The sequence below is a fragment of the Cydia fagiglandana genome, chromosome 2, assembly GCF_963556715.1.
Source record: "Cydia fagiglandana chromosome 2, ilCydFagi1.1, whole genome shotgun sequence".
NCBI classification, from domain to species: Eukaryota; Metazoa; Arthropoda; class Insecta; order Lepidoptera; family Tortricidae; genus Cydia; species Cydia fagiglandana.
In genome coordinates, this window is record NC_085933.1 from 435,153 (window position 1) to 447,364 (window position 12,212).

At 42.4% G+C, this 12,212-nt stretch overlaps 2 protein-coding genes across 2 annotated transcripts in view; both read left to right on the top strand.

Annotated features, from left to right (window-relative positions):
• Positions 1 to 249: 249 nt before the first annotated feature.
• On the top strand, positions 250 to 1,778 carry LOC134674099 (ATP synthase mitochondrial F1 complex assembly factor 1). Its single transcript, XM_063532156.1, has 4 exons — positions 250 to 658; positions 742 to 1,063; positions 1,287 to 1,382; positions 1,517 to 1,778. The coding sequence occupies exons 1-4, from the start codon at positions 387 to 389 to the stop codon at positions 1,685 to 1,687; spliced, it is 861 nt and encodes a 286-aa protein (XP_063388226.1). The 5' UTR covers positions 250 to 386; the 3' UTR covers positions 1,688 to 1,778.
• Positions 1,779 to 3,105: 1,327 nt separating this feature from the next.
• Positions 3,106 to 12,212, top strand: part of LOC134672144 (unconventional myosin-Ib-like) — a 32,454-nt gene continuing 23,347 nt past the window's right edge. Inside the window, exons 1-10 of the mRNA XM_063530050.1 lie at positions 3,106 to 3,254; positions 4,150 to 4,334; positions 4,649 to 4,764; positions 5,182 to 5,473; positions 9,241 to 9,304; positions 9,394 to 9,407; positions 9,909 to 9,993; positions 10,598 to 10,779; positions 10,954 to 11,101; positions 11,619 to 11,717. Coding sequence (XP_063386120.1) covers positions 4,218 to 4,334; positions 4,649 to 4,764; positions 5,182 to 5,473; positions 9,241 to 9,304; positions 9,394 to 9,407; positions 9,909 to 9,993; positions 10,598 to 10,779; positions 10,954 to 11,101; positions 11,619 to 11,717 — 1,117 coding nt within the window. The 5' untranslated portion in view covers positions 3,106 to 3,254; positions 4,150 to 4,217. The remainder of the gene's footprint in view (positions 3,255 to 4,149; positions 4,335 to 4,648; positions 4,765 to 5,181; positions 5,474 to 9,240; positions 9,305 to 9,393; positions 9,408 to 9,908; positions 9,994 to 10,597; positions 10,780 to 10,953; positions 11,102 to 11,618; positions 11,718 to 12,212) is intronic.

Consider the following 12,212-nt stretch of genomic DNA (forward strand, 5'->3'; position numbering starts at 1 on the left):
AAGAAATATACGTTCAGAAACCTCAATAATTTATTACTGCTATGTAACAACGAAATCGTATATAATAACGTAACACGACCACTGTTTCATCATCTGCATAAAAAATCATAAAAAAACAATTTTTACTTTTTTTTTGCTTTTGCAATTTAGTATTCACATTTATGCGTATATAAATTAAGAACTGTGAAAATATAAATCTCGTCACGTCTCGTGATAATCAGGTATCCGAACAGCTTTTTAGGTTATATGGTTACCTAACCACTTATTTACCTATTTAAAAATAGAAATTGACAATAAAAAATTGTAATGTTTTAGTAATACAATATAAAAACAGCCCACGATTCAACAAGAAGTAAGAGAAGCTCGTGAGACAGGCGCACTTGGGAATGGATATCAGTCGCTTAGTGCAGCGCCTATCCGTGCTAGCTTTGAGATCGTCGGCAGTACGCCTAGATAGCTGCAGAAGTATATCCACATCGAATATCAGAATGGAGAAGGCAATGGAAAAACTACAGACCAACCCCTACTACGAGAAGTATGCAGACCGTATCGCGCGCCTTCAGAAAACTGATCCCAAGGAATTCCTGGAGCGTGTTGCGCGCACAGTGAGCCCGGAGCGCAAACCCAGCGGCGCGGGCAAGGCCTCCGTGGATACTAGGTACTGAACACGCATATGTAAACGTATATATACTTTGGTATATTATAAAGTTCAAGTACATTTACAGACTTATTATTTTTCAGTCAATATTCTTCAGTGCTAAATCCTAAAGAAGCTTTACCAGAGGACGTAGCTGCAGAAGAAAAAAAGCTAGACGTTATATTTAAAACTGAGCTAGTGAAAGACAAAGATGCATCAGAGATTCAAGTGATCTGGCAAGAGTACCACAAGGAGAAAGATGTAATTGCAGCAACAATTCCTGCTGACACATATACTGGCTTACGTGAGAATATGAAGCAGTTCCCGACATTCCTGTTCCCGCTGCCTCGGGACCAGGGCTACGAGTTCATAGTTTGTCAAAGCTTTGGGCACTCTGTGCATTTTACTCCACTACTGGCATTCCAGGTTTGTTTTTGTCTAGTTTTTTAATAAAGAAAATGTGAAAATATCCACCTTCTGCAAAATTGCACTTAGGGTTCTGAGACACAGACCCACATTTTAGCTATGGCTGAGTTGGTAGAGTCCAAAAAAAAAACAAATTAGAGTGGGCTGTTGCCCATTTCAACAATTACAATTTGCATACAATATTTTTTTCATGAAAGTGTATACAAGTTTGCAATTTTTTCAGGTTCACAAAGAAAATGCTCCAGAATGTCTGACAATGGTCCACTACACTGAACTGAAGGACAAGGGTATTGTGTTGATGCGTGGCGAATATGACAAGGCAAGTGTAATATCAATAATTTGTAAAAAATGTGTTGCTGCCATTGTCGGCCTTTAAGATGGATGTACACTCTTTTTTAGAGATTTCGGTTACTTTACAGTGACAATAGTTAATTGATCTTTTGTTTATTACAGAATGTGCTGAGCGGGCGCGAGGCACTGTGTCTGGCCAACCAGTTCCAGTTGTACTATGGTGCCAGTGCAGAACCAGCACGCCGTGAGCTCCTGCAGAGCTTCACCACCAGCCCTGACAATTTCAAACACATGGACCTCATTGCACAGCTGGAAAACATTTCCCTTGTCTAGATTCACCTGCTGGAAAACCAAGATTTATGATTATGAATATAAAAATTATACCTAGAAAATATTATAAATAAAAAACAGATTTAATACATGCTTTTATTGATTTAATTTGTGAGGAAAAAATGTATATTCTGGAGTATCCTGTATGATGGAAGGTGGCTCGCGAGGCGAGGGTGGTGGTGGTGGGGACGGGGTCTCCGTTAGAGATGACTGGGAGCCCTGGGAGGGCAGTGCGGGTGATGCAAGGGATGCCAAAGACGTGACAGTGCTGCACCGCTTCAGGTAGTCAATGGGATTCTCAAGGATGGGTTCATGCATATTCATGTTTGGACTAGTCTGCTCCTTCTCAATAACTCGCCGCCGCTCTTCCAAGTACATATTTTGCAGCATGGCCTTAGGCTTCCGCATCGGGTCGTCTGCGAGTAGCGAAGGACTGTGCATTTGCACATACATTGGAATTTCTTTTATGAATTGTATGTACTTTTTATAAGCATAATCTTCTTGCAGCTGAGGTACTGGATGTGGTACTGGACTACTGGAAAACACGCGATTTGGGGAAGGGCCTTCCACTGAAGCGTTATCACAATCGTTCGAAGCATCACTGATGCGGTCCATTTGAAATATAACAGAATTTATACAATTTTCCTTTGCACTATTCCCGCTATCCTCGTCGGAAAACATATTAGTACTATTGTTATGAACATTATTCATATGAGTTTTTACAATATCGTTGGCGGTAGTTTGAGGATTCAAAGTATATTTGCCTCTAACTATGTTGTTGATGTTTATATTTCCTGGTTCATGTCTGATTTCTGCTAACAGTGGCCGAGTTATTGTCTCGGATCGAACGGCCTTAGGGAAAAGCGCTAAAGTGAGCCGATTAGACGTAATAAAGTTATTGTGAGATATTTGTTCCGCCTTTTTGGGTGCATTGTTAATTTTATTCTCGAGATCTGTATTCTTAATACTACTGTTTGTGTTGCTACGAGATTTTTTTCTGATTTCATTTAAACACCTTCGAGTTTTGCGTTTCTTACGCTTTAAGATATGACAAGTATCTTCCATAATAATTTGAAAACTGTATAAATAAACGCACAGCACAGCAAAAACCGATCCCACAGGCTCCGAGTTCAGCGCCACAAAAATGTTTTCAAAATGCCGCCCTGACGTTCAAGGACGTGCTTGATCGTGATCATTATCGTCGCGTTCAATTTTATCATGATTATTTTATTTATAATAAGTTAAAATCATTACATAGTAATAAAAAGTTAATAAATACATTGCAAATTCATTTATTTAATATTTGAGTAAATAACTCGCATTGTTTAAAATTCAAGGTAAACAACGTTTGAACAAGAATTTTATCAATTTTCATAAAACACCTTCAGGCTGTCATTTTCTGTATGTTTTCTGTCAAGTCAACAAATGTCATATTCTGGCGATAAATTGAGAGGTCCTTGTACCTCATATCTGCAGAATTAATAACAGTTTATTCTAAAGACGATGTTACAGAATTCTCATCCAGCTGCATAGTGTTATTTTAGCTATATGCTTAGAAATTTATGCTAAGGTGAGTAAGCTCAAGACGCGAATGTCGCCTGGCGCAATTAATGATCGAGGGGTACTCGCTACTGCAGTGGTCGATTTTGGTTCCACCAATAAAGTTAAACAAAACAAACTCACAGGTATCATGCGATGTGCTAAATGTGCCGTGTTTTAAAATGCAATAACGCGTTGTAATTAGGATGTTGAAGAAGTTTAGATTAGATACATTGTCAATATAAGTGGAAATAAAATGCTGCATTATGACTTATGACTTCGATACACCGTGAGTAAGAGCAACACTTGTGCTGATTATTTTCAAAAACATCAGATTCTTATTTTGAAGGTAGATCTAAAAGCAGAATTGTCTAAGAAAACAACATTTTATGTATACTTTATTAACTACAATATTTGTTATAACTGAAAACTCCAGAACCATATACATTTTATTCTACCATGTCATAAAACTGTAATTATTTGGAAATATAGGTAATAAATTACATTACAGTTATTCCACATTGTCTGAAGTATAACTTTTTTTTTGTGTTTTATTGAGAAATCTTGAACAAAAATCATAATAGTGTAAACTTACAACACTTAGGTATTATGTTTGTTGCTTTAAACATAAAAAATGAAGATGTGATTACGCCCAACACAGTTAAACCATGTCACTAATTGTTAAGTTTAAAAATGTGAGTTTAATAACAATTTAATAACATTGTTTGGTCATCTGTAAAAACTTAGGTTAAACTTAGAGTGTTAGTCTGACTGTATACATTTCCTTTCCTTCCTTTTCTTCGGTGCCACAGAACTGGCAGAATGAAAATAAATATGGGCAGGGTGCCCATTATGTATTCACACCTACTGATGTTTGTCATCCGCACTATGTCCAGAGCAGGTTCCTTTATATTTGCTCTATGTAGTTGGAACCTGGTGTGCTGTGATGCGTGCACCGTGATGGCGGCGCGGTGAGGCGCGGCGCGGCGCCGGCATGGCGGACGAGGCGGGCGCCGACGTCGGCCAGAGCGACGCCGTGCTGCTGGCGCCGCTCACCGAGGACTCGTTCCTGCACAACCTGCACGTGCGTTACAAGCGGGACATCATTTACGTGAGTCAGCCCTTTATAAGCTCGCGCCATCTCTCAACAACTTGGTGAAACTCACTATTATTTAGACTAAATTGTCCATTTATTTATTTTTTCTGCATTTTCCATGAGGATGTTACATTCTTGGTTGTACGAAGATTGGCTAGGATTCGTATTGTTAATGCCCAAATTGAGTTACCGCGCAGTGGTTGATGTCTTACAGCGGGGCCTTGATATTGTGCGATCGGAGCGGAGTAAGACTCGCAATCTGACTTCTCGCTTCCATTCATAGCTACATACAATCTTATATGCTAGCTGACACTGGTTCTCCTTCACAGACATATGTTGGCAACGCGTTGGTGTCAGTGAATCCATGCCGCGCGCTGCCGCAGTACTCCGCCGAGCTGGTGCGCGCCTACCTCGCGCGCCCGCCCTACCAGCTGCCGCCCCACCTGTACGTATGATCCCTGCAGACATATTTCAATTGACATAATATGTGGAGCGCCGGGGTCTGTCAACCCGCGCCAAGCGCCGCCACAGTACTCTGCCGAGCTGGGGCGCGCCTACGATACGACCAGGCTCCGAACAGGTTTATTCTTCATACAATAAAAACCGGGTAGTATTACGTCCTTTTTCGTTCTTTGGTTTATTATTTAATTTTTAATGAGACAATCTAACAATACGAAGTCGTTACCCAAATCAGTCCTACGTAGTGAGCATAAAATAATTAAAAACATTGGGCTATTTCGGGTTTTTCATAAAAACCGGTTTCGAGCCCCGGATACTAGTATACTACCATTACTACCATAAAATTAGTATGAATAAAAAACTTTGTAACCTAAGAACATAAGTTATGCACCTCCATATACAGATACGCGATAACGGCAACCGCTTACCGCTGGGTGCGCGACCGCAACGAGAGCCAGTGCATCGTGATCACGGGCGAGAGCGGCGCCGGCAAGACCGAGGCGGCGCGCGTGTGCCTGCAGTGCGCCGTGGTGGCCGGCGGCGGCGCGGGCGGCCAGGGCGGCCAGGGCGGCCAGGGCGGCCAGGGCGGCCAGGGAGCCCGGCCCGACCAGGGCGGCGCGCTGGCCGCCGCCGGCACGCTGCTCGAGGCCTTCGGCAACGCCGCCACCGCCAGGAATCATAACGCCAGTCGATTTGTGAGTTATGTCATTAACTATATGTACTTCATGGATTGGGATGTAGAATTGGAGATCGTCGGAGTTCCTGTGCTATTGTATGGGCTATACGCCGATTATTAGACTTAAGTTGCATCGATCTTGTAAGTGAATGAGCATTGCAAAAGGCGTCTTTTTAAAGAACTTCTACTTAGCTGGTTTCGCTACACCGTATAAAACAAAGTCCCCCGCCGCGTCTGCCTGTTTGTTTGTGTATGTTCGCGATAACTCCAAAACTACTGAACGGATTTTTATGCGGTTTTCACCTATCATTAGGGCCACCCCACATCTAGCGTCCTTCGAGCGTCGGCGTCTGGTCAGCGCTATGGAAAATAACATCGCTGCGCAGTTGCGTCGAGCAGCGGCCGTAGAATTGTAGACGCCGACACTCGAAAGGCACCAGATGTGGGGTGGCCCTTAGAGTGATTCTTGAGGCAGGTTTAGGGCCCCCCCACATCTAGCGTCTTCCGAGTGTCGGCGTCTGTCGGCGTCTGGTCAGCGCTATGGAAAATGACGTCGCTGCGCAGTTGCGTCGACGTTGCGTCGAGCAGCGGCCATAGAATTGTAGACGCCGACGCTCGAAAGACGCCAGATGTGGGGTGGCCCTTAGAGTGATTCTTGAGGCAGGTTTAGGGCCCCCCCACATCTAGCGTCTTCCGAGTGTCGGCGTCTGTCGGCGTCTGGTCAGCGCTATGGAAAATGACGTCGCTGGGCAGTTGCGTCGACGCTGCGTCGACGTTGCGTCGAGCAGCGGCCATAGAATTGTAGACGCCGACGCTCGAAAGACGCCAGATGTGGGGGGGCCCTTAGGTGTATAATTTATATTATATTATTATTATTATATTGTTTAATACACTAGCAGCTGAGAGCTGATGCGTGTATATCACTGCACTTGTTTTTTTTTAACGATTAATGTTCATTTTGTTAGTTGTTTTAAGTGTTTGTCAAGTCTGTTTTTAAAACTGTTCACTGAAGGAGCACATATCACTGTTTCTGGTAATTTATTCCACTCGCGTACGACGCGGTTTGATAGAAAGTGCTTCCTAGGATTGCTTGTACTGGGAACTCGGATAATCTTGAAGCTGTGGCCTCTTAGACGATGATTCTTGCTCATAACAAACAGGTCCTTTAGTTCAGGTAAGTCGTAATAATCATGTATGATCTTAAATGTTTCAATGAGGTCACCACGCTGTCTTCTTCGCTCCAAGGTTGTCAAACCAAGATTGGCAAGCCTTTGGTCATATGGCTTATTACGTAATCCATATACCATCTTAGTTGCCCTGCGTTGCACCTTTTCAAGTAAAGCTATATCCTTCTGAAAGTATGGACTCCAAATTTGGTAAGCATATTCTAGTAGAGGCCTTATGTACGTCTTATATAGTTTTAGAAACAGTGCCTTATCAATTGTCTTAAAGGTCTTCCGTATGAGGTATACTAGTGAGTTGGCTCTTTTTGTCATTTCCAGGATGTGCATATCCCACTTTAGGTTGCTTGTTACAGTGACTCCAAGGTCTCTTTGCGAGTTCACTTTTTCTAGGACCTGTGTACCCATGGTATATGGAAGCTGAGGATTTGTGGGCCCAATATGAAGAATGGTACATTTATCCGAATTAAGTGACATGAGCCAGTCCTGTGTCCACCCACTAATTCGATCTAAGTCTTCCTGAATGATATTATGCGATATGAGAGGGTTTCCCATTATTTTCGTATCATCAGCAAAAAGTGACAGTTTAGATTTGACAATGGACTTAAGATCGGTAACAAAAATCCCAAAAAGGATTGGACCGAGGACTGATCCTTGTGGGACACCACTTAGAACCTCAACCGGTTCAGACAGCTCCTCCCCTACTCTGATTTTAATTTTTCTTGCACTTAGAAAGTCTTGAATCCAGTTCAGAAGTCGTCCACGAATCCCGTAATGCTCCAGCTTATTAATGAGCCTTTTTATAGGTACCCGGTCGAAGGCTTTCTCGTAATCTAAATATACCACATCTGTTGGAAGGTGTTCGTCCCAGTTCTTAGTCCAATAATCGAGACACGTCAGTAGATTAGTAACTGTTGACCGTCTAGGAATAAAACCGTGTTGCTCTTCAATTATGATTTGTTCCTCAGATAAAAATTGTCTAATACAGGGCGTCCCACGGCTATGCCACATGGAGGGAAAGTACCCTAAATATTGTAGATGGAACATTTTACTGAAAGAAGACATTATTTTAATTTAAAAAACAATTTAAACTGCATTCATAGATTTTTAAATAATTACATGGTTGAACCGGGAATCGAACCCGCCGCACGAGAAAAAAAATCACCCTGTAGCTTTATCATACCGATCGAAAGGCTTGATCATAAGGATTATTTTTTGCTAAAGAACATAGTGTCAGAAACAAAAGGAAGACCATGAATTTTAACATTTGATGTGAAATTTAGCGAAATAATCAAAAGAGTGCGGCTTTGTATTCAACAGAATGAGACTACATTTTGAGCATTTGATAAATTAAATTGATTAATTTTGAATTAAAAATGTTAAAATTCATGGGCTTCCTTTTATTTCCGACACTATGTTATTTAGCAAAAAATAATCCTTATGATCAAGCCTTTCGATCGGTATGATAAAGCTACAGGGTGATTTTTTTTCTCGTGCGGCGGGTTCGATTCCCGGTTCAACCATGTAATTATTTAAAAATCTATGAATGCAGTTTAAATTGTTGTTTAAATTAAAATAATGTCTTCTTTCAGTAAAATGTTCCATCTACAATATTTAGGGTACTTTCCCTCCATGTGGCATAGCCGTGGGACGCCCTGTATATTTAGCGATAATTTTTTCCATTACTTTACAGGCGATGCAGGTTAGACTTATTGGTCTGTAATTCGCTGCAGTCAGTTTATCGCCTTTTTTGTATATGGGGGTAACGGTGGCTTCCTTCCAATCATTAGGCAATGTACCCGACGTAAAAGACAATGACATTATATATGACAGCTGTTCACCTAATGCATGACTACATTTCTTTAAGAATATTGCCGGTATACCGTCTGGCCCCATAGCTGTTTCGTCTTTAAATGTGTTTATCACCTTTTCCACCACCTCAGGAGAGAATTCAATTTCTTCTAAAGATTTCAGCACTCTTGGAGTACTCACTGCGGGTATTGGTACAGCATCTGGTTCCATAACAAATGATTTCCTAAACTGGTTTGCGAAAATGTTTGCTATTTCTTTACTATCATTTGTGATTACGTTTGCGCTCTCGTCGCGTAATGACGGAGGGACCGAAACCTTTGATGTTAGGCTTTGTCTTATGTAGCTGTAAAAGCGCTTAGGGCTGCTTAACACAATATTCCTTTCAAATTCCACCCTTGCTTTTCTCACTTTGTTCACAATTTGATTGTTTAATTTCCTGTAATTCCTGTAATTATCTTCAGATTTGTCAAGTTGCTATAATTTCCATTTCATCACTTTCTGGTTAGTTAATTTTATAATATCTGGTCCAATCCAGGGTTTATTAATATAAAATTTACACTTTCGTTTTGACGGTACTACTTCTGTTATGATATCGTTAATTCTGTTTTTGAGTTGAGCCCAAGCAGATTGACAATTAGAATAATCCCTGGTATTAAAATTTGAATCTGTTAGTAACGAATTTATTAAGGTTTTGTTAAGGTTTTGTCTAAACCGTGCAAAGCCGGGGCGGGTCGCTAGTTAAATGATATGTCTACCTCTTGAAACCCTGCTCCTAAAAGACTTGTACTTTCAGGGCAAGCTGCTGGACATCGAGTTTGATTTCAAGGGCGAGCCCGTGGGCGGACATATAACGCACTGTGAGTACGGCTTAGTTATCTTTTTACTATTTAATTATGTTATTAAGTTTCCGCAAGATACAAATTCAATGTTTCTGTTTTGCACGCAGACTTATTGGAAAAGGTAATTTACTTGAGTTAATATTAACAAAATTATAATTCACAAAAAGAGGATTAGGTCGCCGAGTCAGCTATTGCAAGTAGAAAGCTATTGCTTTCTAAAGGATCCGTCACACAGGCGGGTTTTTCGGGTGGGGCGTGCGCGCGACGTGAGCGTTTTATATGTAAAAGCGGCCCGCCCCGTTCACGCGCCGCCCGTAAAAGCGCCTGTGTGACGGAGCCTTAAATGTCCGTCAATTCAAGAGAAACTCTTGATAATCGTTTGTACCAATCTGTCATTTTGACATTTCTGTTTTTTGAAAGAGTCATTTAACAGAGGTTTATAAGAGGCTATGTTTTATAAATAAAAGTGCATATAGTAAGTGACCCTAAACAGAAATTCATGTTTTTGTATCAAGTAAATAGATTAAATGGCCTGAAGTTTCTGATATTGAAGTTGATATTTACAGAGCGCTTTCCTTCTTGCTTGTTTAGCCACAATCGTAACTGGTGTTGGTATGTGCAGGAGCGAGCGAGCGGAGCATTAGAGGGAGAGCGCAACTTCCACGTGTTGTACCAGCTGCTGGCCGGGGCCGAGCCACATCTGCTCAGTGAGTGCCGCTTACTTTACCCCACGTCTTAGGGTGCTCTTCCATCTGTCCTATATCTTTCTCCAATGTGTATTGCGTTTCACATTTTGCTTAATAAAAGAGTGAGACGCAATGATATTGGAGAGGTGGAATACCACCCTTAGACTATTGTTTCTCGTTTTCTGACTAATTTTTTAACTAACTTCAAAATTCCAAAAGGAAGGAGGTTCTCAATTCGGTCATATGTTTTTTTGTGTTTGTTTTACTTCAGAACTCCGACATTCCTCAACCTATTTGGACAATATTTTTCTGTTTGAAAGTAAAGATTGGGCCTATTTTTGTCATATGTCAGCTTTGATGTAGAGGTCCGTGAGGAATCGAGGGAACGGGATCTTGGATCGTAACCAACAAATCAAGCGTTCACATTCGAATAAGTGACATTTGATGAAGTGGAACTGCTGACGATGATCAGAGCGGAACTCTTCGACGACGCATAGTTCACGTTTGGCGATTTGTCCTCTTCGTTGTTTGTTGAACAAGTTAAGTTTCCAGGCCACATTTTTTAAGCTCGAGTTCTGACGATAGATTCTATGAGGTATCGGGTCAACCGCTGAACTCTTATAAGCATACTTATTCGCAGAGAGACTGAAACTCCAGCGGTCGTGGGAGCACTACGCGGTGCTGCGGGGCTGCGGCGCCGCGCCCGCGCCGGCGCCCTGCTCCCCGCGCCGCACGCCGCCGCCGCCGCCGCCGCCGCCGCCCGGCGTCCGCGAGCACGCCGACAAGGACCACTTCCAGTTCACCAAGGTACTGCAGCTCCACGTAGAGCCCCACGTCGTGTCCCGGCCTCGCACCGAACGCAATGATTTTCGCTCTTCTCGATATGCGAAGAAATTTTTACGATATGGCGGATATTACGATCGGCCACCGACAATTATAATCCAAGTTTTTAAGTGCTATCATAAACATTTTTGTTGTCAGGCGGCGATGGCGAGACTCGGTCTGAGCGCCAGCGAGTGCGGCGGCGTCCTGCGCCTGCTGGCCTTCCTGCTGAAGCTGGGCAACGTGCAGTTCGAGCCCACCACCACCATCGACGGCGCGCTCGCCACCTGCCTCCACCACGAGTACGGTGCGTACCTCACCTGTAGCGTTACGTCCCCGGCATTCATGTCCAGAGAACTACACGACTACTAATACTCACAGATCAATGTAAACAGAGACACATTCGCTTCGTTTTGATTTGTATACCTACAGAATAAATATGGACTCTATTATCTCCACTATCGGGTTGGGTTGTATCGGGTTGGCAGGGTCGCCATGTGATGTGGGAGACATGTAAGCGAAACACAAGTTATTGTCGGTACGAGGTTTATTATAAGACTGTGTAATTAAGTCGGGTACATGCTTAATATATAGGAACGTACCGAACACACTACTGGGTCAAATTGCTCTGTCATTTTAGTTGTATGGTGGGCGTCATTAAGGGTCGGTTGCACCAATCTGTTCGTATCGTTAAAGAGTTCGCTAAATATTTATGTATGGAAAGTTTCATAGTGGCGCACCGGGGCGCGCCGGCTTACGTTGATCAGTCGTGGTCGGTGCAACTGGGCCTGAGATGTGATGTGTGGCGGCGGGGTGTGTTGCAGAGCTGCGCGAGGCGTGCGCGCTGGTGGGCGTGGAGGCGGCGGCGCTGGCGGCCGCGCTGGGCGCGCCGCCGCCCGGCGAGCCCGGAGACCACTCGCCCGGTCAGTTCCCACCTTCCTTACTTATTGCTCATGTTTTGTTTTCCTTTGCATATATGTCTTTTGTAAACGTTGGAGTTTTTAGAAGGGCTACATATAACCTAACTTAATGCCTCGCCATAATGGCTAACTTAATCTAAATTAGGATTGTTCATTTTTTTTCAAATGTTCTTTTTCGAAAACCATTTCGAGATATAAGGTTTTTAAACAGTTTCCGACATTTGCTGCGATATAATAATTGAGGATTGAAGATATTTCAACAAATATCCTTATGACCTTAGTTTGACCTTCTCCTGGGCTGAATGTAAAGTCATTGCATAATAAAAGTTATCGAACCATAGTAAATAAATCCGTCACTCACGTATTGTCAAAGTTATCATTGTCATCGACTGTCATAACAAAATTTTTCAGTTAAACCGCTGCGCTTGTTTGTTACAATTTGATTTATAATTAATACCTAAACAGTAGATTTCATTGCTTAATAATATATCAAAAACC

Bases quoted from the DNA above. Each gene is read 5' to 3' on its own strand.
- LOC134674099 (XM_063532156.1), top strand. From the start codon at position 387: ATGGATATCAGTCGCTTAGTGCAGCGCCTATCCGTGCTAGCTTTGAGA. The intron at 659-741 runs GTACTGAACACG...ATTATTTTTCAG, and splicing joins AAGGCCTCCGTGGATACTAG to TCAATATTCTTCAGTGCTAA. The intron at 1,064-1,286 runs GTTTGTTTTTGT...CAATTTTTTCAG, and splicing joins CTCCACTACTGGCATTCCAG to GTTCACAAAGAAAATGCTCC.